At 49.2% G+C, this 27,416-nt stretch overlaps 1 protein-coding gene across 1 annotated transcript; it reads left to right on the forward strand.

Annotated features, from left to right (window-relative positions):
* The first annotated feature begins 1,534 nt into the window (after positions 1–1,534).
* On the forward strand, positions 1,535–27,195 carry SNRNP200 (small nuclear ribonucleoprotein U5 subunit 200). Its single transcript, XM_072951433.1, has 45 exons — positions 1,535–1,699; positions 2,184–2,347; positions 3,874–4,045; positions 4,723–4,915; positions 5,422–5,477; positions 6,814–6,912; positions 7,318–7,470; positions 7,575–7,674; positions 7,826–7,962; positions 8,519–8,602; positions 8,698–8,871; positions 9,314–9,451; positions 9,684–9,839; positions 10,417–10,587; positions 11,686–11,879; positions 12,168–12,291; positions 13,303–13,452; positions 13,694–13,804; positions 14,328–14,459; positions 14,629–14,817; positions 15,177–15,374; positions 15,748–15,900; positions 16,013–16,093; positions 16,375–16,458; positions 17,108–17,214; positions 17,469–17,587; positions 17,885–18,039; positions 18,152–18,341; positions 18,491–18,664; positions 19,627–19,787; positions 20,078–20,305; positions 20,654–20,845; positions 20,925–21,103; positions 21,297–21,448; positions 22,310–22,418; positions 22,965–23,073; positions 23,556–23,745; positions 23,843–24,007; positions 24,233–24,354; positions 24,606–24,749; positions 24,850–25,026; positions 25,305–25,465; positions 25,560–25,641; positions 26,595–26,687; positions 26,785–27,195. The coding sequence occupies exons 1-45, from the start codon at positions 1,655–1,657 to the stop codon at positions 26,926–26,928; spliced, it is 6,411 nt and encodes a 2,136-aa protein (XP_072807534.1). The 5' UTR covers positions 1,535–1,654; the 3' UTR covers positions 26,929–27,195.
* Positions 27,196–27,416: the final 221 nt, after the last annotated feature.

Raw genomic sequence — 27,416 nt, forward strand, 5'->3', positions numbered from 1 at the left:
CAGTCCTTTCAACTTCCTGATAGTATCCTTTGAAACACAAACATTTTTAATTTTGATGAAGTCTGATTTATCTTTTTTCCTTTGTTGTTTGCGCTTTTGGTGTCGTATGTAAGAAACCATTGCCTAACCAAGGTCATGAAAATTAACCCCTATGTCTTCCCATAAGAATGGAACTGTTTTAGCTCTTACATTTAAGTCTAAGACCCATTTTGAGTTAATTTTTGTGTACAGTATGAGGTAGGGGGTGCAAATTCATCCTTTTGCATGTGAATATCCAGTTGTCCCAGCACTGTTTGGTAAAAGAAAAACTTTTCTTTCCTCATCACATTGTCTGTATTCTTGTCAAAAATCAATTGCCCATATGGGTTTATTTCTGGATTCTCAATTCTATTCCACTGATTTATATGTTTATCTCTCTTTTAATCTTATAATAAATTGGCTCAAGCCTCATTCTACATGTTATGAAGAGAACAGCATCTCCCCAGTGCCAGGGGTCTGGGAATTCACAAGTGCACATTTCCCTCTTTACCTCTTTACCTCTTGTACCAATTCCTTGCTTTCACTGAATTTTCTCTCAGGTCTGAGTCTTGTCTTTAATAACCAAGCTCTTTACATTCCATTTCAACCTTCCCTGGACACCACCTCCATTCTTGCATCCCCTAGAGTACCACAAACAGAACAGTGTGCGGCAAACTCCCACTCAGAATTTGAGTAAATGAACGGAGAATCTTGCAAAGCTCATATGGGCGGCAACTTACAAAAATTTTAAACATCACTAACACAAAATGCATCAGTCAATCTCTGTGATAGGAAATTTTTCTTTGCTTGTGGCTCCTTTAGGTTTTGGCTAATTGTCATCTTTCTGGGGTCTCTCACTTCCTGGGTACCTTTCTGTTCCCCTTCTACATGCCAGCCTCCAACCCTCACACCTTCTTTTCTTACGTAGGGCACTTTAGTTCTCTCCTTGACTTGCCTTCACCAAGACCCCCTACCCCAAGCTTCACCCTCTGCAGTAAGATTGTAGCAAGCACTTGGGAGCAAAAAGGAGTTTCCCGGTTGCCCAGAACGAGGGTTTTGGAGGCATGAGTTTTAGGTAGAACGGGTAGGAAACAGCTTTCTTTCAACTGTTCTATATAAAGAAAAACCCGAAGGAAGAGAGCACACACACACACACACACACACCCTTTAAACCTTCGTTAGATGCTTCAGTTTCCTCAGTCGGAAATGGGGCTCCTTAGCCCCTCCTTGCCTGCATAGTTCACAGGACTGTTACCAGAGGAAGAAGCGGGTAGAAAAGGGCTTGGGACAGGATAGGGGCCTAAGCAGACGTACGTTTCGCTATGATGAAGAACCCCGGAGCCGGAGGTGGGCGAGAGTACGGGTGGTGTATCCGGAACCACTTTCCGAGAGTCCGGGGATACACCGGTCCCGTTCGTCGAGCCCACAAGATCTTAGGCAAGCGGAGCGTATTCGCCAGGGTACTCCCCGCCCACACTTCCGGCGCGCGACCCGGAAGCGGAAAGGAACTCGGCTCTTTCTCTCTTCAGTGCGTCTCTCCTGCGTTGTTCCGGCGCGGCGGGAGTTGAGGGTCACAGCCGTTGGTAGCGTGTGTTTCGGGGGAGCGGCACTCTGAGACCCCCGAGCAGTCGCAGCCATGGCGGATGTGACCGCCCGTAGCCTGCAGTACGAGTACAAGGCGGTGAGTGTGGGCTTAGCGGAGGGTTCCGGGCCTGGAAGCCCGGTGGGGAGCTGGAGGTTGAGGAAGGGAGTTTCAGTCTGAAGGCCTGCTGGAGAACCACGAAAGCAGAGTGTAACTCAAATTGGGCGACGGTGGGAGTACACGGCAATATGAATAACTCCACTGGGGTCTGGGGCTGATGGGATGGGCTAGGAGCTCTGCTAGGAGTGTTTGTCCCTTGTACCCTAAGCGCTATACCCGCCCCCTTTCGTATGTCACCCCCAGCATGCCCAACACTTTTCTCAGGTGGATGTTGTGGGCAGTGATTTGATTGCCCTTTGCTCATGCGCAGTTGTATGATGCTCGCAAGGAAAACGTCTTTTTATTCCAACTAATCGTTATCAGCGCTTAGTTGCTCCGATTCTTAACTTCCTTTGTTATCAGCTGGTGTGTAAGAATTGATCCTGCTCATGTCAGAGTTTCGATAATATTGTGATATTTTCAGAACTCGAATCTTGTCCTCCAAGCTGACCGCTCTCTCATTGACCGGACCCGCCGAGATGAACCCACAGGAGAGGTGCTCTCCCTGGTTGGGAAGCTGGAAGGCACCCGGATGGGAGATAAGGCTCAACGGACCAAACCACAAATGCAAGAGGAAAGAAGAGCCAAGTAAGTACCAAGGGGAAAATGATATTTTTTTTCATCCAGAGTCCACTTTCTCTTGGCATTTGAGCAGTGTTTTTGCTGAATTGCTTGGTGCAAGATGAAACATCAGTGGCATTAAAACAACCCAGTGAAGGTAAAAACAGAATTGAAAAGTTCTTTGATCTTAACCAGTGTACCTGAAGTGGAAAACAATTTTTAGACCTTTTCCTAACATATGTGTTTCTTGTTCTTAGAGAGATCTTAATTTTCTTCATGATGTTTTCAAGACTCTTGATATTCCCTTTTCATAATAACTCAACTCTTTCTTCTATTACTAACTTCCCACCCCTACTTCTTTTGTCTCCTGTTTTTTTGTCTCCACTTCCACTTTTGTTATAAACTATCATCCAGGCATCCATGTGTATGAAAGACGGGTGTTTTGGTTTTTGTTGGTTTTTTTACTTTGGGGAGGATATATTTCAAAACTTTAAAAAATCATTGAACTTTATCTCACTGTTATCTTTTGACCCTGATCATCTCTGTCTTCCTCCTCTCCACTGATGAAGTCTTGAAAATTCATAGACCTAGTTTTGGCTTCTTTTCCAAGTATTGATGACAATAGCTTCCTTTGAAGCGTCAGCTTCTCTGGCAGAAAAAGAAAATGTGTTTGAGGGCAAAAAAGGGCTGATATTGTCATACAAATTAAAAAGGATTATCTTAACTTTTTTTTTTTTACTTTTTTTTAATTGAACTATAGTTGACTTACAGTGTTGTGTTAGCTTCAAGTGTACAACTTCAGATTCTTTTCCATTATAGGTTATTAGAAGATGCTGAATATAGTTTCCTGTGCCATACAGTAAATTGTATTGTTTATCTGTTTTACGTATAGTGGTGTGTATCTGTTAATCTCATACTCCTACTAATTTATCCTTCTCCCTCCCCTTTCTCATTTGGTAACCATAAGTTTGTTTTCTATATCTCTGAGTTTGTTTCTGTTTTGTAAGTAAGTTTGTTTTATTTTTTTAGATCCTACATAAGGTGATAATAATATTTATCTTTCTCTGACTGACTGACTTTAGTACGATAATCTGTAGGTTTATCCATATTGCTGCAAGTGGCAATATTTCACTTTATTTTATGGCTGAGTAACATTCCATTGTACGTGTATATACATATACAGATCTCCTTTATCCATTCATCTGTGATGGTCACTTAGGTTGCTTCCATGTCTTGGCTGTTAATAAATAGTGCTGCTGTGAACATGGATGTGAAGCTTGTCTTTTTTAAATGAATGAGGAGGATGTCTTATTGTTGTATTTAGTGCATCCAGTGAGAGAATGACAGAGGATTCCTTTTCTGTTACTGTGTTTCTATAAAGAAATACTCCTACAAGTGACTAAGGCCAAATGGGAATCATTTGCTAAGTACAGATTCATGGTTTTAAATAACACCTGTTTGTCATGAAGCTAAGGAGAGGAGGGCGGGCTTGATTTAGTCTTGCTTTTGAGAGGGAAGGTTCTGCCTGTTCAGCGTCACACTGTGTCCTTTAGGCGAAGAAAGCGTGATGAGGACCGCCATGATATCAACAAGATGAAGGGTTACACCCTGCTCTCGGAGGGCATCGATGAGATGGTGGGCATCATCTACAAGCCCAAAACTAAAGAGACTCGGGAGACCTATGAAGTTCTGCTCAGCTTCATCCAGGCTGCCCTTGGGGACCAGGTGAGGCAGCCAGAGGCTGAAGCCATGTTTCTGGAAAGTCACAAGCAGGAGGCACTAAAAGGAACCTGGCCTGGATTTTCCTGTGTGGGCCATACCAATATGTAGAGGTGGCTAATATTTACCGAGCATTTATTTTATGTGGGATAGCACTTTGTGTCTTCTCTCAATCCTCACATTAGCTCTGTGGCCAGGCACTGTTAATATTCATTTTCCATTTTACAGAAGAGAGGAATGAGGTGAAGAATACTTAAGTAATTTTCCCTAGTCAAAGAGGTTGTGTTTGGCAGAGCCATGATGTGAGCCTGGGTGGTCTGTATCCAGAAATCATGCATGCTCTTTATAGTATACGTGGGATTAGATTAGGGACCGCTATGAGTCTCTGAGAGACTGGTGAGGTGGGTGAGGACAGCATTACCAACAGGGTGGCAGGCTGGGGGGAGGCACTGCAGAGTGCCTCCCACCTGGGACAAGGCGGCAGCTGTGGAAACTGAGTCCTTCTGCTTCCTAAGACCATCTGTCGAATCTTTTTTTGAAGCAGATGGGTCTTCTTCAATTGTGTGACCCTTGGCATTTTTTAATTAACATTAGGGAAAATGGTAAGAATATGGTCACATAAAGCTGGCCAGTGATGTTCTGTGTCTGAGTCTCATTGTTCTAAATTTTTTTTTTTGTACCAGCCACGTGATATCCTTTGTGGGGCAGCTGATGAAGTTCTAGCTGTTTTAAAGAATGAAAAGCTTCGGGACAAAGAAAGGAGAAAGGAGATTGACCTGCTGCTGGGTCAGACAGATGATACCAGATACCATGTGCTAGTGAACTTGGGCAAAAAGATCACGGACTATGGTGGAGACAAGGAAATCCAGAATATGGGTGAGTGAGCTCTCTGTGTCCTGACCATATTAACTAGTTGCTCCCTAAAGGTAATCTTCTAGCCTCAGTCATAAAGCTTCTGAATGTGTCATTTGAGTTCCCGTATCGTTTGCTGTTTTTGGAAGAGTTATGATTGATGGATACCAGAATCCCTAGACTCCAGGAGCCATTTCTTACTCTTAAGCCCCTTCTATGATATAGAACATGGGAGAAAACTTGGATGGTGCCTGGGCCGGGGGACGGATGGGGCTGGGTGAGGTCTTGAGGTGTTGGTGCAGATGGTTGAGCAAGCAGAGCAAGGCTGTATCCAAGCTTGGCAGGTTGGAGAAGGCCTCAGTGGTGGCCGCACAGAAAGTTCTCGTATATTGATCATTTGTGAGTCCTTAGACCTTAGGTCTGTCCTGAGGAGAGAGGCAGGTCAGGCAGTTAGGGAGGAAGTGAGCTCCATGGTGCCTCATTTCACTGACTGTCTCCTGTCCTCTTCTTCTAATCTCTCATTGCTTCAGATGACAACATTGATGAGACATATGGAGTCAATGTACAGTTTGAATCTGATGAAGAGGTAAGTGATGGGCAGGCAGACCCAGTCTGGTTTGTTATTTTTTTTAAATGGTTAAGGTGAGGGGACCACTTCTCGTGTAAAGGAGCTACCTCACTAAAGCCAGGTAAACTTATGGTGTTGAAGGGATGTCACAGTTGGGTATAAATACTATTTTGCTGAAAAGATGGCTGTACTTTTCTTTAGATTTTATAAAGCAGATTTAAACTTATAAATTAATATAATAATTGAAAATAAGCTGAGTGAATCAGCAAAAAGAAAAAAGATAAGTATAGTGTATACCTTCATTGAGGGTATTTGCTGTTGTGTTTTATTGCATTTTAACCTTATTGTGAGTATTTCACACTTTCCAGTGCTGTGTCCTGCCTATTTTAAAAGTATGCATATTTGCTCAAGAGCATGGGCATATTTTGTACATAGGGTTGTTGAAGTAACAGTTGCAGCAACCACTGAGGTTTACCGTCTAATCAGAGTTTCTCAAATATACCTAACAGGAACAAGTGGAACACTTGGAAAAATGTGCACAGTTGCCTTAGAGTTCTCAGTGGGTGCATTTGGCTCCTGAAGGGTAAAATGCTGGCCTTGGACTGTCATAAACTAGGGCAGGAAGGAGGGGTAGCACAGGAGAGTGTCAGGAAGGAGCACCAAACTGGGAGCCAAGAAGACTGAATTTTGATCCTGTATCTTGGGCAGGTCATTTTGCTTCAATTTCTCCATCTATCAAATAAGGTGATTGAGATAGATGACTGCTAAGCCCCTTCCTGCAGTAGTTAGTAGGATTTTATGGTTTTAAGTAGCAACAAACTAAAAGAATGCTTTGCTTATAGCATTCACTCATTTAAGAAATGCTTATTATCAAGGACCTGCTTTTAACACGACACTGCTCAGTACACAATACAGTGTGAGCAGGAGTGTGAGTAGAGACCATAAAGCAGAGTGTGGTCTCTGTATATCGGGAGCACTGTGTACTTTTCCAAGTGTGCTTCTGTCTAGCTCTTCCCTCCTGTTAGCTGATCGCTCTTTTTTTCATTTACTGACTATGTATACATGAGCGAGACTGTGATCCAGTTGATTGCCGTAGTGACAGCGTAAGGCGAGGAGTAGAAAGGAGAGTAGAAAGGTCTAATGAACCCGTGCCAGGTGGACTGAGAGTAGGGAGGTCATTTCCAGTAAGTGTCCTCGGGAGTGAGGCCGACCCTGGTTCTAGTGAGCTGTTGGTTTCGCCGCAAAGCCTTTGCTCTAATCATGAAGCTTACTTTAAGTGACTCAAGGGAGAGGTCCTATGGTGATGTGAGGATCAGCTCCAGATCTTGAGTTGGGGTTGGGGCTGCGTCCACAGGAAGGTGATGAAGATGTGTACGGGGAGGTTCGAGAAGAGGCATCTGACGATGACATGGAAGGGGACGAGGCGGTGGTGCGCTGCACCCTCTCGGCCAACGTGAGTACAGCTTGCTCTTGCGCGTTGCTGCAAGGCAGGTTATTTCTGGGTGTAGCGCTTCTTTCCCAGACCTCATTCCTATTACGTATTATTTATTGAGCTATGTTTTTATAGGGTGAGCCATAATAAACTAGCACCTTGATTTTCATAAGATTTCAGTCAATCACCCTCCAACCCAAAGGCATATGCTGATGAAATCTTAGTTTGGTGTGCTTCTCAACTCAGTATAGCAGTGTCCCCTGTAGTCCCCATCTCCCTCCCTGTCTGTCCCCCCCACCCTCCTAGAGTCCTCAAAAGAAGGTAGGCTGTAGATTCCCAGTAGAACTTGGTGGTAGGGTGCTAAGAAAGCACTTGGGGCGGACAGAGACATCAGACATTGTGAGTCAGTGCCTGGTTACTTTGTAGCTTGTGGCCTCAGGTGAACTCATGAGTTCCAAGAAGAAGGATTTGCACCCTCGGGATATTGATGCGTTTTGGCTACAGCGGCAGCTCAGTCGCTTCTATGATGATGCCATCGTGTCGCAGAAGAAGGCAGATGAAGTGCTGGAGATCCTGAAGGTATGGCCAGGATCATATTTCTGTGTTCAGTGTATCCTGGCAGATGGGACAGCATAGGAAGCAGATGGCTGTGTCTTGATGATGGTGTTTCCTTCTCTCTGCAGACGGCCAGTGACGATCGGGAATGTGAGAATCAGCTGGTTCTACTCCTTGGTTTCAACACTTTTGATTTTATTAAGGTGTTGCGGCAGCATAGGATGATGAGTGAGTATACGGGGGACGCCTCTGTGGTGTGCGCGTGTGTGATGGAGATCATGTTGCTTTCATAGCTTTGCCACTCGTGTCGTTTATTTTTGGTTGATTTTATCTCACTGCTTCCTACTCCCCTTCACTTTGTTCCTTTTGCTGTTAACAGTTTTGTACTGTACCTTGCTGGCTAGTGCACAGAGTGAAGCTGAAAAGGAAAGGATCATGGGAAAGATGGAAGCTGACCCAGAGCTATCCAAGTTCCTCTACCAGCTCCATGAAACAGAGAAGGAGGATCTGATCCGGGTAAGGGCTGGGTTTATCTGATTCCTGAGCTGGAGTGTTTGCTTTGGAGGAGACACTAGTTAGAAGATTGTAGCATAAAGCTAAATTTCTGTTAAAGGAGGAAGTCAAAGAAGTAAAGTATTTTTCTAAATTCCTTGAGGTGGTTCGTTGGTATGAATTAGAATCAGTGCTTTCACACTGGTGTAATGGAGAGACTGCTGGGCCCTTTCCCTTATAACACAATAAGTCGTGGTGTCTACTGACAGTCTAGGAACAGAACACATTTGTTTGCTGGACACAGAACCCACAGTTCTGCCCCTCAGGGACAGCCCTTGATGCTGAATTGTTGAACATTGACTTCTGAAATCCCGGCACTGTGCACTGTACCCTGAAAGCAGTTTGATCTCATCACTCTGGTGGTCCCCTGTCAAGTGTCTGAACGTCAAGGGCCGTCTTTCTGTTTCAGGACTTAACTAGTCAGCGCCCATGAGTCAAGCTCAGTTAAGGGACTGAAAAGGACAAGAAGCTAAAATGGTGATGAATCATTGCTCTTCTTTGTATCTTTTCCCTGTCACAGGAGGAGAGGTCCCGGAGAGAGCGAGTGCGTCAGTCCCGGATGGACACAGATCTGGAAACCATGGATCTGGACCAGGGTGGCGAGGTGGGTATCGGGGCCATTTCCAAGGCTGTGAGGGAGGGAAACTCGTTTGCTTGGCTTGCTCACTTCCTTTGTATTTTTGTTTCTTATACTCCCAGGCACTGGCTCCGCGGCAGGTTCTGGACTTGGAGGACCTAGTTTTTACCCAGGGGAGCCACTTCATGGCCAATAAACGCTGTCAGCTTCCTGACGGATCCTTCCGTCGCCAGCGCAAGGGCTATGAAGAGGTGCATGTGCCTGCTCTGAAGCCCAAGCCATTTGGCTCAGAAGAAGTGAGTGAATTGCTTCCCTTCAGTTTGAATTCAACCCATTGACCAAAATGTGGCTTTATTCAAGCATGACTGGGAGCCTCTGGAACCCAGTGGCCTTTGAGGATCCCCTCTGGTCTCAGGGCTTCTGCCTGAAGCATCTCTCTGCAGACACTCAGTAGCTTTTAACCACCCTGGAGCCCTTTCCCAAGCCTTGGACCAAATGGTAACAAAGTTTTTTGCAGGGGGAAAAAAAGCGGCTTTGTGCCATAGATAGTTCATTCCAGAAGTGGAGCCTACTGCAGTTTCCCATTTTGATTTTGAGCCCAGGGGAAATATTGAGCTCTCTGGTCTAGTCTTCAGTGGAGAGTTACTCAGGGAGGTTGCCAGAAAGTGGAATCTCTCAGAAACATTGTTTGCTCAAGGATGCTTCTGATGTGATGTGTGTGGCATTTCTCTTTTGTAGCAACTGCTTCCAGTGGAGAAGTTGCCCAAGTACGCCCAGGCAGGATTCGAGGGCTTCAAAACGCTGAATCGGATCCAGAGTAAGCTCTACCGTGCTGCTCTGGAGACAGATGAGAATCTGCTGCTGTGCGCTCCTACTGTAAGCACTGCCTGCCTGCTTTTTTCTTGTGTAATGAATGCAGTGTATATTTTAGGGGGCAAGATTGTTCATCGCCACCCATACCCCCTAATTATTTACTCTTTGACAGAAAAGATGTTCAAGGGTAGGATAAAATGCTCAGGACATGGTCTGTTTCGGTGATGAGCCCATGGAAGTTGGGGCAGTGAGCATAACGAGGTACTCAGGCCTTCTTGTCCTTGACCTCCCTTAGGGTGCCGGGAAGACCAACGTGGCCCTGATGTGTATGCTCCGAGAGATAGGGAAACACATTAACATGGATGGCACCATCAACGTGGATGACTTCAAGATTATCTACATCGCTCCCATGCGGTCTTTGGTACAGGAGATGGTGGGCAGTTTCGGAAAGGTAAGAGGGTAGAACTTTTGCCCAGAAGATACTGGGTGCAGCTGTCAGAGTACTGGGAACAGGCATGGTGCTTCTCTGCCTCTTGTGTTAGGGCATTTCTGGAATGGTTCATGTGGTCTTTTTTTTTCTCCTTCAAAGATGGAACTTGTCCCAAGTACAGAGTGATTCTGAAACAAGAAAGTCCTGGATTTGTCTTGAGCTTTTATAAGGGTTTACCATCTTTTTGTCCTCTCCGTAGCCATTTTCTGGATTGGTATCGTTTGCATTATTGAAGTATTTATGAAGCACTCACATGGATGGTTGATAATAGGCCTAGTGATATTATTCCAGGTCCTGTTGTCTGCAAGCTTCCATTCCCCGTCTTGTGTGTAGAGCACTTTGTCTGCTTCATTAGCCTGAGTGTAAAGTTGGATTGGTCTTAGAAATACATGTTCATGTGATCGATCTGTTACACCTGGTATTTCCCTGATGGGTTGATACCTACTTCCAGTGCCCCACATGCAGACTTCTCGGGCAGAAGTGTGGTGTCAGGACCCCCTCCAAGCGTTCTTGCCTGATGTGCCTTTCCTCCATCCAGCGCCTGGCCACGTATGGCATCACTGTTGCAGAACTGACTGGCGACCACCAGCTGTGCAAGGAGGAGATCAGCGCCACTCAGATCATCGTCTGCACCCCCGAGAAGTGGGACATCATTACCCGCAAGGGTGGGGAGCGCACCTACACGCAGCTCGTGCGGCTCATCATTCTGGTGAGCGGGGCGGACTTGGGGGAGCTCGGAGACCAGGCCGGTTGAGTAGGGTTTGCTGGGTTTTAACACTAAACGTTTCTTCAGTGCCGTTTCTCTGGTCACTAGCCTTTTAATGGCAGCTGCTGTGTGTGTTACTCTTGCCGCCGAGTGAGCATCTGCACCTAATTCAAACATTTCCCAGTAGGTGCACGGTGTTTGCCGTTAGTCTTTATATCTTCTTTATGTCTTAAGTACTTTGAAAAACTACTTATTTCCTCCCAGAACGAAGAGTTTTAGAGATAAATAATCCACTCTCAGAAGGAATGCGTAAGGAGTCAGAATGCTGTGTTCCCAGAGAAGCAGCTGGGAGGAACGACCGAGTCTGAGTGTAGTTTCTTTAGGCTGTCTGGGAAAGCAGAAAGGAGACCCTGTGTGCTTATCTGCAGCGTTCTAGAACAGGGGTTGGCAGTCTGTGCTACGGGTTTTTGTTGTATTAGAACACAGCCAAACACATTTGTTCACGTATTGTTCCCAGCTGCTTTTTTGCTACAGTGACAGAGTTGAGTATTTGTAACAGTGAGTGGCCCACAAGCCTAAAATACTGCCAGTGCTTGCTGTAGAGCCTGCTACTCAAAGTCTTGTTAGAAATGCTGAGTACCTTGCCCCACTCAGACCTGCTGAAATACAATCTGTGTTTTAATAAGATCTGCTGCTTTTGAGAAAGCACTGCCTTAGGCTATGTGAATTCTTCATTGTGTCATATCTTTCCTTCTCAGTAAAGATAATTGCCCAGAGGTGAAACCTTTTTTGACACAAATATGGTCTGATCAGAAGCTTCATTTTTAGTGAAGAAATTTATCTTTGAAGTTACAAATTCATTTGCCTGAAGAGTCAGATTTTCTTACCATAAAGCATTGTTTCACTGACCTGCAGCAAAGCAGCTTGTGGTCAGAGCAGTTACTTCCTGGGGTATTTCATGTCTCATCCTTTGGGTTTCTCTGGCTTCGGATCCCTTTTCTTGTCTTCTTTATTTGACATGTTAGGTACCTACTTACTATCAGGAAAGGGGGCCACATTTCTCTAGTCCTATAGGTAATTTATTGCCCTTCCATTCCTTAGGATGAGATCCATCTTCTCCATGATGACAGAGGGCCTGTCTTAGAAGCATTGGTGGCCAGGGCCATCCGAAACATTGAGATGACCCAAGAGGATGTCCGACTCATCGGTCTTAGTGCCACCCTCCCCAACTATGAAGATGTGGCCACGTTTTTGCGTGTTGATCCTGCCAAGGGCCTCTTCTACTTCGACAACAGGTATGAGAAAAGACTAGGAGACATGGTTTTTTCCCTCTGCCTGGATAACTAAGGTTTATTTAGTACCTCTTAGTCCCTGGGAGAAGTTTAACCAGGGTGACCTTCCTGCTGTCCTTCCCCTTTCTCAAGGAGCTCTGTCAGATTGGGTTTTAGAAGGGCCTTAGATTTTGATTTTGATGGGGTGTGAATCCAAAAAGAGGAGTTTAGTTCCCTGGCAGTGAAAAAAACTGTTTATTTCCTCAGTATTCTGTGCCAGAAGCCTCATTTGTCTAACTGTTGAACTTGTAGCTTCCGCCCAGTGCCTCTGGAACAGACTTACGTAGGCATCACAGAGAAAAAAGCTATCAAGCGTTTCCAGATCATGAATGAAATAGTCTATGAGAAAATCATGGAACATGCTGGAAAAAATCAGGTCTGTCGTGGTTTCTTGTTATTCTTGAACTCTTTTTTTGAAGTTTTGACTAACTGACAATCAGGCAAGATTGTCAAAGAGAGACCAACCCAAGTCACTGGTGCCAGGAACGAGGTGGAATATTAGTACAGAATCTTTAGCCTTTGAAAGGATAATAAAAGAATACTATGAGTAACTTTACACATAAGTTTGACACCCTGAAAGAAATCGGCCAGTCCCTCAAAAACCACCAAAACAGCCTAGATGAAATGAATACCCTGAAGAGTCCTATAACCGTTAAAGAAATTGAGTTTGTAACCGAAGAAATCCCCCAGGTGCAGATAATCAGTCTGTCTACATTATCAGGGGTTCTTCCATAAAAGGTTTGGATGGCTTACACTAAATATATAGTAGAAATAAAGATAAAAAATTAAAAACTAGCAGAAGGACATTTTACTGGAAAGTATATAATTTTTTAATTGAACATTAAGTATTTTTGTCTGATAAAAAGAAACATAAGAATTTAGATGAAGAGACAAATCTTTTTTCTTGACACCAAATACTTGGAGGACTTTATTTCCCACAAAATCATGCTAGTTCCACACTGAGACTTATTTCCTAAGTCTGTTTATAAAGACCACTGCCCGTTACTTTACATAACATTTTAACTGCCGTCTTGCAGACGCATTTATTTGGCTTAGAATCTCATCAGGCCTCTGGACATAAATCGAGATTCCTGCATCCCTGTTGTATTTAAACTTACTGTTAAAGAGAGGGTGCAAAGAGTCAGTTTAGTTTCCTGGTTATAAGACCCTTGTAACTGTACTTGGGAAGTTCATTCGCTCAGGGTCTTGCTGACCCTGTTGGGCTCCTGGGCCAGCACGCTTTCCTGCCCTTGCCCCTCTTCATGACCTCAGTTTCTGGCCTTATAATAGTGCAGTTTCTGCTTCCTGTCGCTGGTTCCCTGTGGTCATGGGAATGACTCTTGGAGCTGTGGCTCTTGACTCTGGCAAACCCGTGGTTTCCACTCAGGTGCTCGTGTTTGTCCACTCCCGGAAGGAGACTGGGAAGACGGCCAGGGCCATCCGGGACATGTGCCTGGAGAAGGACACGCTGGGGCTGTTTCTGAGAGAGGGCTCAGCCTCCACGGAAGTCCTTCGGACAGAAGCTGAGCAGTGCAAGGTGAGAAGAGGCAGGCCTGGTTCTCTCATTCCTTCCTGCTAGCTGGCTCAATCTGAGTTGTCCAGGCAGTCCTCTAGGATTGCATCGTGGTGCTGCTTCACACAGGTTGAGGTCTGATGTCTGGTTGTGGTTACATGGAATATGTAAGGGGTCGAGTCTCGTATGAAGAGGTTTTCTTAGTCTCTGGGAGAGGTCCCTCAGGAAGGCTCACCTCACCACCTGCTCTTTTTCTGTCCCACAGAACCTGGAGCTGAAGGATCTTCTGCCCTATGGTTTTGCTATTCATCATGCGGGCATGACCAGAGTTGACCGGACACTTGTAGAGGATCTTTTTGCTGATAAACACATTCAGGTGAGGGAGGGCAAAACGCAGACTTCAGAAGACCCGGCCCATCGAAGGGTTTGTGCCCGGTACTTCGTTGTTTCTGGCTCAGGTAACCCAGGTCAGAGGGTTGTGGCAGGTACATCAGTATAACTGCCCGTGCTGCACGAGGGAAGGTGAGTGAGTTCAGGAGAGTGTCTGAGGAGCATAGCAAAGCAGGCACGTGGCAGACAAGGCCTTGTAAGGCCAGGACCTTGTTCATTCCCTGTCTCGGGAGAGCCTGTAGTTTTAATTGTCTGGTAGCCTTAAGTTGATTCACACAGGTCTGCACTTCCGCCTCATCAGTGTCTCTAGAGTCTTGAAATGTTAATTCTTGAATAGACAAGGAGCCCAAGGCCTCTGCTCTTTTTTGCTCTGGTGTTGCATTGACAGGTACGGGACCCGCTTCAGTCCTGCTGAAAGTTCTAAGGCCAGTTGCCTGGAGAAGTTGAAGAGGTTAATACTTGGTGGTAATTACGTCTATTTTCCTTACTACCTTGCTTTGCTTCTGTAGGTTTTAGTTTCCACGGCAACTCTGGCTTGGGGTGTGAATCTCCCTGCTCACACCGTCATCATCAAAGGCACCCAGGTGTACAGTCCAGAGAAAGGGCGCTGGACAGAACTGGGGGCACTGGACATTCTGCAGGTACAGAGTTTTTGAGTTTATTCTCAGTGGGGAAAACTATGCTGTGTATAAAATACCAGGATGCCCAAAGGATGGCAAATGGAAGGCACAGTTCTATAAAGTAGGAGCCTGGAATCAAACGCAGAAGCTCTGTGGCCACAGCCCTCTTGGTTTGCTGTCTCGGACGTAGATGCTGGGACGTGCTGGAAGACCACAGTATGACACCAAGGGCGAAGGCATCCTCATCACTTCTCACGGGGAGCTCCAATACTACCTGTCCCTCCTCAATCAGCAGCTTCCTATTGAGAGCCAGATGGTGTCGAAGCTGCCCGACATGCTCAATGCGGAAATCGTGCTGGGGAATGTCCAGAACGCAAAGGTAGGGAAGGGCTCTGCCCTTGGTGCCTCCTGCCTTCTCCAGAGAGGCCAGGGTACCCAGAGTGGGGTGGTCTCGGTTGTGATGCCCTGCGCCACCGGCATCTGGGGTCCTCCAGCCCTGGGCCCCACATCTTCAGTGTAAGCAGTCTCTCATGAGTTGCTTGGGTCTGTGGCTGATAGTTCCCCCTTGTTGCTAAAATCTTAGAAAAGACTGTGTCTCTTTAGTAATGAAATATAAACATTCTCAAGACAGTATAATACGTGTCCTCATAGCTGGGAGTTAATTTCTAAGTGAGCCATGGCAGCTTTTCACTTGGACATCAGTTCTCCACACTAAGACCCACGAGCTGTCTCTTGTAGGATGCAGTGAACTGGCTGGGCTATGCCTACCTCTACATCCGAATGCTCCGATCCCCAACCCTCTACGGCATCTCTCACGATGACCTCAAGGGAGACCCGCTGCTGGACCAGCGCCGACTGGATCTGGTTCATACTGCTGCCTTGATGCTGGATAAGAACAATCTGGTCAAGTATGACAAGAAGACGGGCAACTTCCAGGTGAGCCGGCTGAGGGACGGAGGCAAAGGTCCCAGCAAAAGTTGTGGCCCCAGGACTCAATTTTTCACATTGTTTTCTTGATTTGAGTCCTTCCTGTCTCATTGCCTGTTGCTTAGAACAGTGGGAAAACTGGATGGCATTGGATTATGCCCTTAGGTTCAAGCCTGACAGTACCTCCTTTAGTGTCTTGAGCTGGGATAGCCAATTCAGCTGTCTTTTCTGTGTGGCCATCAGTTCTCTGTGGGTCAGATTGTTGTGCCATCTTTCTTTCATGGGCTTGGGCCTGGCACTTGTGCTGGGGTGGGTTCGTCCAGTGGGCACGCGTTGTCCACAGTGAGAGGTTACCACTGGATTGAGTCTTCCTTCTTCGTAGGTGACAGAGCTCGGCCGTATAGCCAGCCACTACTACATCACCAATGATACGGTCCAGACCTACAACCAGCTGCTAAAGCCCACCCTGAGTGAGATTGAGCTTTTCAGAGTCTTCTCCTTGTCCTCAGAGTTCAAGAACATCACTGTGAGAGAGGTGAGTCCACGCACAGCATGTTGGAACCAGAGGTTGGTACTCAGCTCCATGCCGCTGGATGGTTCTCTCCTTGGCCTCCTGGCTTTTCCTTGACCTGTTTGCCTTGTGGCAGGAAGAGAAGCTGGAGCTGCAGAAGTTGCTGGAGAGGGTGCCCATCCCTGTGAAGGAGAGCATTGAGGAACCCAGTGCCAAGGTGAGCCCAACTCCCCTGTGCTTGGGGTGAGGATCAGGTGATTTTCCTAATCTTCTAAAAGATGAACCTTGAATTTGGGCCTGTGCCTGGTAACCTCAGTTCTCCCAGTTTCTGCATCTTTCTCTTGTGTTCTTTTTACATGGAGTGACAAGTATTTAATGCCTGTAAATCAAGAGCTCTAGAAGATCCTACGTGGCTCAGAAGCCTAGAGCAGAAATGGGGTTTACTTTCTTGGGCTGTTCAGTGATTGGCTGCCTCTGGCTGACCTTGCTTTTTTCCAGATCAATGTGCTTCTCCAGGCTTTCATCTCGCAGCTGAAATTGGAGGGCTTTGCACTGATGGCTGACATGGTATATGTTACCCAGGTGAGGACAGGGTTGTGTCACCCCCTGAACAGTTCTAGTCCATTGTGTGCTCTGTGTGTTTTGAGAAAGTGGGCCTGACACTAGTGAGGGAGAAGTGCTGAGTTCTGTGCTAGTTGGCTTTTTGACTGGTGCACATGTGATGTAGCCACTCTGTTTCACTATCGTGAGCACGTGGGAAACGTAAGGCCTTGAGAGAGATGCTGGGGAGGCTCCTGGGAAGATCCACAAGACTTTAGCGTCTGCCTCCCTCCAGGGAATCACATCCCACTGTGGCTTCTGGGCTCGTGAGTGAATCCGGAAATGGTCAAAGGCTTTATTAGCTACTCTTTGTGTTTACCTCCAAGGGCAAGTAATTTGCGCCCTTAATCTTACTGGAACACTGAATGGTAAATGAACTGAAAGCTTTAAAATCATGCAGCGAGTGATGGGTTAAAATGCTGTGCAGTGAGCTGGAGCTGCACTTTCTAACTGTCCTGCATTCAGAGAGCACTGCTGTAGGGGAATTGGGAGTAATTACAGAGGGACTCAGCTTTTGAGTCAGTGTCGCCAATTGCATCAGAGCTTGAGGTAATGACACCCCATGTAGAGCAGCTTCATTAGGTCTGGGACAGTGGGGACGTAACAGAGGGGGCACTTCATCTTTCTGTAGTCGGCTGGCCGGTTGATGCGGGCCATCTTTGAGATCGTCCTGAACCGAGGCTGGGCCCAGCTTACAGACAAGACCCTGAACCTCTGCAAGATGATCGACAAGCGCATGTAAGGGCAGCTGAGCTGGAAGCCGGCGCCAGGAGTTGGGGTCCCCAGGCAGCGGGGTTTGGTGGGGGAGCCCTAGAATGCATCTTCTCTCCCTGACGTGGGACAGGCCCCTTGGGGTGGAGCTGGGGCATCTTGGAGGGTGGTGGAGGAGTGGCCCTTAGGCCTTACTGCTGGCACAGTTGTGACTCTCCTGTGTGGTCACAGGAGAAGGCAGTCTGTTCCAGGACTGACAGTTCTGTCTCCCTCCTGGGTAGGTGGCAGTCCATGTGTCCTCTGCGCCAGTTCCGGAAGCTCCCTGAAGAAGTAGTGAAGAAGATTGAGAAGAAAAACTTCCCCTTTGAGCGCCTGTATGACCTGAATCACAATGAGATAGGTGTGTGGGAAGCGCTCATCCTTGTCCTCACAGCTCAGACGTCCTCTTAAGCCTGCCTGCTTTCTGGTTCCTTGGCCCCGTGCCCTAATATCCTGTGGTCACTTGTCACATCCCACTCAATTACGAGGCCAGCTCTTGGTCTGGGGGCTTTGAATCCTCTGGGCTCCACTGAGAGTGAAGGGCAGAGCCTGCCTCACTGGGGTGGAACCTGCCCGTTTCCCGTGGTGCTTGAGGCCCAGAGGGCAGGTGTGTTGGGCAAGCCGGCTGCAGCCCCTGTGCTCTCTCATGCCCTCACAGGGGAGCTTATCCGCATGCCCAAGATGGGGAAGACCATCCACAAATATGTCCACCTGTTTCCCAAGTTGGAGCTGTCAGTGCACCTGCAGCCTATCACGCGCTCCACCCTGAAAGTGGAGCTGACCATCACGCCGGATTTCCAGTGGGATGAAAAGGTCAGGTTGTGCACGGCAGGGCTCTGGCTTCAAGGTGACATTGAGGAGTGCGGTATTGCAGGTCTGAGGTCCCAGCGGCTCACGTTCCTTTCACTTGTGCTCATGTGGGCAGGTCCATGGTTCCTCAGAGGCGTTCTGGATTTTGGTGGAGGATGTGGACAGCGAGGTGATACTGCACCATGAGTACTTCCTACTCAAGGCCAAGTATGCCCAGGACGAGCACCTCATTACGTTCTTCGTGCCTGTCTTTGAACCGCTGCCCCCTCAGTACTTCATCCGAGTGGTGTCTGACCGCTGGCTCTGTGAGTGCGTCCCCTTGGCCAGGTTGTCCCGGGGCAGTCAGCAGGCTGTCTTGCCCCTTGTACTGGGTGGCCTTAGCTGGGGGAGTGATGTGTATGCTGCCTTGGGGTTCCCAGTGTGCTTACTGCCCTCCCCTTTTCTTTTCTGGCAGCTTGTGAGACCCAACTGCCTGTCTCCTTCCGGCACCTGATCCTGCCAGAGAAGTACCCGCCCCCCACTGAGCTGCTGGACCTGCAGCCCTTGCCCGTGTCTGCCCTGAGAAACAGTGCCTTTGAGAGCCTTTACCAAGACAAATTTCCTTTCTTCAACCCCATCCAGACCCAGGGTAAGTGTTTCCACTCCCAGGTGGTCAGTTCCTTTGGAGGCCGTCTAAGGTCCCCTCGAGACAGCTCAGTTCTCTGGCAGGAGCGGAAGTGGGCAGGTGCTTGATAGGGGTGGGGGCTCGTCAGCGCCACCTGTTGGGGCAGCCAGGACGTTTCTGCTTCCCAGAGGCCAGTGGTTACTGTTCGATTTGCTGCTTTGCACATCTCACTGAGGAGGGTCGATAGAGCAGGTCTCATCATGGGGCACTGTCATTTCTCACGCTCAGGAGGCTGCAGTGTTGAACCAGGGTGTGCGGCGTTGACTGAGGCCTCTTTCTCCTCCTCCGTTGCTTTAAAGAACAGCTGTGTTCACAGAGCACATCCCGTGTTCTATGTGTTCTGGGCTGGGTGCACCCCAAGTGTTTTCTCTTTTATTCTTCCTACTGCTCCTGGGAGGGATTTGCTGTTGGAGTTACTACTGTCAGTGTCCTATTCTGCAGATGAGGAAACAGGCAGGGAGAGGCACCCCACTGAACCAGCTAATAAATACTAAAACTTGACTTGAACCCAGTCTGGATGCCAGAGCTTGGGCTTTTATTTTCTTTCTCTATTAGATGTTTCCAGGAAACACTGGAGAGGGTTGGAAGGGCAGAGGAAGGGAGCTGGTTCCCTTTTGTTCATCATCCTCATCCCTGGGGAGACTGGCAGAGAAGCAGGGAGGACTTTGGCCTCCTTTGCTTCTGTCGTCCTCCCACATATCTCCACGGGACCTAAACTCGTGACCTTGGTCTTTTCCTCTCCTCTTGTGTGGGAGGGAGGGAAGGAATGACGGGGAGAGATGTTGCAGGCCGACTGCAGTTGGAGGCCCTGTGCTGTCAGCCCTTGGTGGATGGCAGTCCGGACTAACTGGCTGCGTTTCCCGTGTGTCCTCTGTTCTGGGTCTCATCTCCGTGGACGTTCACCCTGTGTCTCTGTCGGTTCTCAGTGTTTAACACCGTGTACAACAGTGATGACAACGTGTTCGTGGGCGCGCCTACGGGCAGCGGGAAGACCATCTGTGCGGAGTTCGCCATCCTGCGGATGCTGCTGCAGAACTCAGAGGGGCGCTGCGTCTACATCACCCCCATGGAGGCCCTGGCAGAGCAGGTGCGCCACGTGTGACTCTTCCCAGAAATTATTTCCCCCTGTGCGTCCAGAGCAAGGTATTTTTGAGTCCTGAAGTTTGCAGAGTCAACTGGGGTAAGACTCTGCCTGCTGTTGGTCCTTTCCTCAGTCTGCTTACTAAAGAAAAGCATTCCCATCACTTAGAGGCTGGTGTGCGATTATGAAGTAGCTTGGGATCTACAGAGCAACAGGTCTCTGTGTTTGGCTTCTCAGCTGTTTCTCGTAATAAACGAGATGATATTTTTCTGCCTCCCTGCCCACCCGCCCGCCAGGTGTACATGGACTGGTATGAGAAGTTCCAGGATAGGCTCAACAAGAAGGTGGTGCTGCTGACTGGGGAGACCAGCACCGACCTGAAGCTTCTGGGCAAAGGCAACATCATCATCAGCACCCCTGAGAAGTGGGACATCCTGTCCCGGCGGTGGAAGCAGCGCAAGAACGTCCAGAACATCAACCTGTTCGTGGTGGACGAGGTCCACCTCATCGGGGGCGAGAATGGGGTATGGCCTGACCTGCAGCGCAGAAGAGAAGTGGGGACCGGCAGCGTAGCCTTGGGATTGGGCCTTATGTTTGGGCCCAAGGCCAGAGACCCGGGGCTTCTCCGAAGGGGATTTGCCCGTCACCTTCCAAAAGGATGATGTGAGCCTTTTTTGTAGTCCTCTTGGAGAATAGCATCGCTTAGTGGAGATTGCCTGCTTGGAGAAGGTGGGCCCAATGGTGGGAGAGCCCCTAATTAGAAGGCAGAATGAGGAGATCATCCCGAGGAGGGTGGGCTGAACACTAAGGGTGACTCAGGGCCAAGGATGGAGGGACTGGGCCAGTAGTGACCCCCTCCTCCCTCTTCCCAGCCTGTCTTAGAAGTGATCTGCTCCCGTATGCGCTACATCTCATCCCAGATTGAGCGACCCATCCGCATTGTGGCGCTCAGCTCCTCACTCTCAAATGCTAAGGACGTGGCCCACTGGCTGGGGTGCAGCGCCACCTCCACTTTCAACTTCCACCCGAACGTGCGCCCCGTGCCCTTGGAGCTGCACATCCAGGTAGGACCCGCTCTTCCTGTTCCCAAGTGGCCTCATATCCAGGGTATCCAGGTTTTGTAACTTCTTCCTTGGTCTCCAGGGCTTCAACATTAGCCACACGCAGACTCGCCTGCTGTCCATGGCCAAGCCCGTGTACCATGCCATCACCAAGCACTCGCCCAAGAAACCTGTCATCGTCTTTGTTCCGTCTCGCAAGCAGACCCGCCTCACCGCGATTGACATCCTCACCACGTGTGCGGCGGACATCCAGCGGCAGAGGTGGGCTGGGCCTGGCTGCTGGGGGCGCATGTGAGGACCGTCGCTGAAGTGCGTCTGGTCCACCTTGAAGGGAGTGCTGTTCCTGGGGGTGGGGGTTGCCCCCGCCTGGCTTTGGGCTGGGTGTGGCACAGCCAGAAGGGTCACTGCTGGGGTTGGAACTGCACCGGGCTGACTGAGTGCTCGTGCCCTCCAGGTTCCTGCACTGCACCGAGAAGGATCTGATCCCCTACCTGGAGAAGCTGAGTGACAGCACCCTCAAGGAGACGCTGTTAAATGGGGTGGGCTACCTGCACGAGGGGCTGAGCCCCATGGAGCGGCGCCTGGTGGAGCAGCTGTTCAGCTCAGGTAAAGAACACGCCTTGAGGCACAGTGAGATTAGCTCCCAGGGTGTCCCGGGGGTGGGTGTCAAACTTTTGGGTGAGGGTGATATTTCTCTAGAGCACACTAGTCATTTTCAAAATGTTTATTATCAGATCATTTTTTATGTTTTATCTTATTTGATCCTGTCAATATCCTTGTGATGAAGGTGGAGCAAACATGACCCCTACTGCTCGGTGAGAAAACAGCAGGCCCATACAGTTGTACTATTGCAGAACCTGGTTTTTCCAACCAGAACCTTTGGCTACTAGACCTGGTTCTCCGTGGACCAGACTCAGCAGCATGGTTAGGCTGAGAGATGTAGTGCACCCTGTTAGTTGCCCTTGGGTAGCTGTGTGCCACTGTCCCGTGTGGACATCTGGCATTTTGTGCAGAATATTATTCGGACACTGCTCAGTGGAGCTGCTCCTGCCAGATCACTTACTGTCACTCCTTGACTCCTGAATCTGTGTGGTTTGGGGCACACTCAGAGAGAGCTCGATTTTGCTGCTGTGTACTGAGCCAGCCTGTGCTGACTTGGTGTCAGCACTTTTCAGTTGACAAGGCCTGGCTGTCAGGTAGGCGTGTCAGCCTAGCTTTCCCCGGGCTTGGCATTCTGTCCTAGGACTACCTCATTTCTTCTAGGGTAGTACCCCAGCAGGGCAGCAGTGGCGTGGAGCCACCTCCTGCAGCACCGTGTTAGCCTCTAGTCACGTAGCTTGCTTGCTCCTGGCAAGCTCTGCTCTGAGTTCTGAAACGGAGCACGAGTCAGCACCTACCCAGGAGGCAGCAAGTCCTGCCTCACCCAGGGAGCCCTGCGCTCAGTCTCGTCCTCCCTCTGCCGCTCAGGGGCCATCCAGGTGGTGGTAGCTTCTCGGAGCCTCTGCTGGGGCATGAACGTGGCCGCGCACCTGGTGATCATCATGGACACCCAGTACTACAACGGCAAGATCCACGCGTGAGTACAGCCGTGATCCGTGTTAGCGGGCCCCTCCCTCCTACAGTGAACAGAGCACTGCAGATCACACGTTCACTGTCCTGAAGAAAAGGTTAAGGGAAATAAACAGCCAGCCTCGATTCCACCCCAGCCAGAGTTTTACTTGTGTGAACTTATTTTTTAATGTCTGAACCCGTTTCTAGGTTTGGTTTTGAGTTGAGTAACTTGATCACTCTTGAAATACGAAGCTGTGAAGTTTAGTAGCTTGCCGTAACGTATTGGCTAATATAATAAGGAGTAATTCTGCTCTTGCCATTAGATGGATTTGTAGCTTTGGTTCAAGGACCCTGAGCAACAAAGTCACAACGCTTACACTTGAAAACTAAAATGACATGTAGGTAACATGTGAAGCCAGTGCCGGGCCCAGGAGCTCGGAGACACGGAGTTTGGCTGCTGTTTGCCCACATCTTCCCACACTTGCATTTTGTTCTTTGACATTTAGGGCATCATCCTCCCGAATGCGGGCTCTGTTGATGCAGCTTTGCCTTCTCTCCCCTCCCGTCCCAGGTACGTGGATTACCCCATCTACGACGTGCTGCAGATGGTGGGGCACGCCAACCGCCCCCTGCAGGATGACGAGGGGCGCTGCGTCATCATGTGCCAGGGCTCCAAGAAGGTCCGCCCCCGCCGCTCGCTGGGCCTCAGAGCAGACTCCCTCCTTGGATAGATGTCTCTAGTTACTCTTTTACGTTCTTCTTGTCAACCTCTGCTTCTCATTTTCCACGCTGCTTTTGTAATTAGCTTCTCAGCTGCATAGAACTTTGTAGCCTTTGACTTTTGCTGCTGCAGTTGGCTCTGTGTGTTGAGGTCTTTGCCCTCGGGCTGGTTCCATCTTTCCTTACGCACTGCTCAGCCTGTGTGACTTGGTGTCCCCCTGTCCCCACTAAAAATAACCAGTGATACCTGTGGAAATAGGCATACACCCCAACTCTCCTGGTCCAGACCCAGCTCTCCTTGTCTGTGCAGCTGATTTCTTCCATTTTGTATTAGCTGTGTCTGTCTGTCACACAGGGGCCATGCCCTGTGGATTTGCCCTTGGCCCTTCTTTGTGACCATACCGTCACTGACTTTTTTTTATTGCTATTTCTTCTCCTGTAGGATTTCTTCAAAAAGTTCTTATATGAGCCATTGCCGGTAGAGTCTCACCTAGACCACTGTATGCATGACCACTTCAACGCTGAGATTGTCACCAAGACCATTGAGAACAAGCAGGACGCCGTGGACTACCTCACCTGGACCTTCCTGTACCGCCGCATGACACAGAACCCCAATTACTACAACCTGCAGGGTCAGTGGACGCTGGGGCTCTCCTTGCCCTTTTGTGGTTTTCATGGCCCTTGCCTGCCATCTCCCTGTGACTCCCCACTCACCTCTCACCCTCACAGGCATCTCCCATCGTCACCTGTCTGACCACTTGTCAGAGCTCGTGGAACAGACCTTGAGTGACCTGGAGCAGTCCAAGTGCATCAGCATTGAGGACGAGATGGACGTGGCGCCCTTGAACCTGGGCATGATCGCTGCCTACTATTACATCAACTACACCACCATTGGTGAGGGCCGGCAGGGTGTCTGTGGGGGCCTGAGCCAGGGGAGTCTTAAAACGCAGGGTCTGCAGCCCACTGGGATGACAGGCCCTGGGGCTTCCGGTGCCCCATGTGTTTGTCAGAGGGACGTATTGAGGGGAGAACTGGGATAGCCCAGGAGTAACTCCCTCCTCCCTGCTCCTTCTCTGCCTGCTTTGACTCCTCCCAAATCTCCATCCCTTTTCCTCTCAGAGCTCTTCAGCATGTCCCTCAATGCCAAGACCAAAGTGCGAGGGCTTATCGAGATCATCTCCAACGCGGCTGAGTATGAAAACATTCCCATCCGGCACCACGAAGACAATCTCCTGCGGCAGGTGAGGACGTCTCGGCTTCAGGAGCGCTTCCTTGGAGTTGAAATTTGGCCTGTGTGCCCAGAGCACACCGTGGGAAAACACCAACCCCTCCCCACCCCCGACCTTCCTCACACACCTCCACACACACCACCCATCCACCCCTCTGGGTTTTGAAGGGCTGTGAGCCTGGGACAGGTGGTGCTTTGGGCCTGAGAGCTGGTCTCAGGCAGGGTCACTTGTTCGTCACCAGCTCTTTTTCTTCCACTCTCCAGTTGGCTCAGAAGGTCCCTCACAAGCTGAATAATCCTAAGTTCAACGACCCACACGTCAAGACCAACCTGCTCCTGCAGGCTCACTTGTCCCGCATGCAGCTGAGCGCTGAGCTGCAGTCCGACACAGAGGAAATCCTCAGCAAGGTACGGAGTGGGTGCCGTGCGAGCTGGGTGGAGGGGCCAGTGCAGCCTGTCAAGTGGCGGTCCCAAGCCTGCCTACTCCTGCTCTCCTGCCCCTGTTCAGGCAATCCGGCTCATCCAGGCCTGTGTGGACGTCCTGTCCAGCAACGGGTGGCTCAGCCCAGCTCTGGCAGCCATGGAACTGGCCCAGATGGTCACCCAAGCCATGTGGTCCAAGGACTCATACCTGAAGCAGCTGCCACACTTCACCTCAGAGCATATCAAACGTTGCACGGACAAGGTGAGCCAGGTCCCACCTGGAGTGCTGGGGCCTGAGCCTGGGAGCTGAGGTCCTGTCCTGAGGGTGGTTGTGGGAGGGGTCATGGGAGCGGAGATTTCTGGTTCTGGTTTCTTGGAAGCTGTTACCCACAGAGCTGCTGGAGAGCCTGACAACTGCAGGCCGTGTCCTTTCTGAAGCTGTGTCTTCTTTAGATGATCTGATAGTGTAGGAAATGCCAGTTTCATGTACTGTTAGTGTGTGTTCTCTCTTCTTCCCTGACCTCTGAATGCCCACTGCAGGGGGTGGAGAGTGTTTTCGACATCATGGAGATGGAGGACGAAGAGCGCAACGCGCTGCTTCAGCTGACTGACAGCCAGATCGCCGACGTGGCCCGCTTCTGCAACCGCTACCCCAACATCGAGCTGTCCTACGAAGTGGTGGATAAGGACAGCATCCGCAGGTGAGCCGGAGAGGGCCGGGTGCCCTGCCTGGGGCCCCTGCTGGGCACAGGGCGACAGTGTGCTCTGACGGGCGCCCTGCTTCTCTCCCCACAGCGGCGGGCCAGTCGTGGTGCTGGTGCAGCTGGAGCGAGAGGAGGAGGTCACAGGCCCGGTGATTGCGCCTCTCTTCCCACAGGTACGTGCTGGTGGCTGGCTTTACCAGGGGTCTTCTTGGGCCCTACCCGTCGGCTGGAGTCTGGGCTACAGCGGTACATAGGCACTGCGGGAGTGAAATTTAGAGTAATAACGAAGTGACAAGGCTGAAAATCAATCTTGGGGTCCTGGGTATTTTTTGTGGGAGTTTTTGGGTGGTTTCTTGTGTTAAGACAATTCAGTTCATTAGGTCACTGTTGAAAGCCCGTTTTGTGGAACTGCTGACATCCATGGCTAGGAAGAAGCATTTGTCTTTAACTCTAAATGGCTCCAGGACACTTGGCCTTTGCCAGTTGGTGTTTCTTCGCTCTTCTTTCTCATTGCTACTTGCTCTGCTTCCAGTTGCTTGGTTCTTTACCACTGAAGAGGAAACCTGATCCCTTGTGTGGGAGAATAATTGAAAGCAGAAACCAGATACACTGTAATGTTTAACTTTACAAACTAGTTGTTTAATGATCTCTGAGGAAAGAGCACTTTAAACTGGAATACTTGGGCTTTCTGACAGTGGAGCAGCCAGCCGAGGGATTCCTGACAGAGGCAAGGCTCATCTCCGTGTTAATGTGTTTTTCTCATCTGGCATATATGCCTTGTACTTGGAAGTGTCTCTGAGGAACTCCAAGCTGCCAGGCCCCAAAGACTAAGTGTCTCTTAGTGGAATCTTGGATTTAGTGGCAAGCACTAAATGGGAGAAAGTACTCTGGGACAAGGAAATGATCCAGAACCAATAAGTGAGTTCACCTGCTTATGTAAAAATTGAGCTCATTTGTGATACCTTAGATTAAAACCTTAGTTACATCAAATTGTATTTTGGGAAGAACTTTTAGAAAGTTTTCTTTTCTGTTTCTGGTTTTTGTTTTCTTACTTTTGTAACTTTTCTCCTGGTGTCATGGCCACCAAATTTTACATGCTGAAATTGTTGGCTTTTGGTCACTACAGAAGCGTGAAGAGGGCTGGTGGGTGGTGATTGGAGATGCCAAGTCCAACAGCCTCATCTCCATCAAGAGGCTGACCCTGCAGCAGAAGGCCAAGGTGAGTGTGCCCTCTGGCCCCAGCATGCTCTGAGACGGGGCAGGGCAAGAACTCTTCCCGTGTCCGAGCACGCCCTGAGATCTGCCTCTCTCTCCAGGTGAAGCTTGACTTTGTGGCCCCGGCCACTGGTGCCCACAACTACACTCTGTACTTCATGAGCGATGCTTATATGGGATGTGACCAGGAATACAAATTCAGCGTGGATGTGAAGGAAGCTGAGACAGACAGTGACTCAGACTGAGACATTTGCTCATACAGAGGGCTGGGTTAAACCTGAATTAAGAACATGTACATTGTATGGGACCTCAGTAGGGGAGACCTGGTCTGGCCTGTCGGTGCTGGCCCACCCCCACTGTTTTTCCTTCTGGCTCCCGTGCCATCTATTCTGTCGATCTAGTGTCTGCGGGTGTCCTGTAGCTTGTCGAGCATAAACGTGTACAGCATTTGTAGGCATGTTCTTTGTAGTTCCCTTTTGAGTCACATTTTAATAAAATGACTTGAGAAACCATGTCTTTGCTGTGATTCCAAATTAAGTTTCCTTTCTCCAACCTAACAAAATCAACCCAAGGATTTGTTTTTTTAGCCACTAGGCTTGAATCTTTCCAGAGGACGAGGCTGCTCTTTAGCTGGGCTCTCGCCTGTGCCATTTTAGCCAGTGCTGGGGGAACAGGTGGCAGCTTCCTGTCAGTCAGGCTTATGCCCTCGGTCCCCTTCACTGTACGCTGCCCA

Source organism: Vicugna pacos, chromosome 28 (assembly GCF_048564905.1).
Source record: "Vicugna pacos chromosome 28, VicPac4, whole genome shotgun sequence".
Taxonomy (NCBI): Eukaryota; Metazoa; Chordata; class Mammalia; order Artiodactyla; family Camelidae; genus Vicugna; species Vicugna pacos.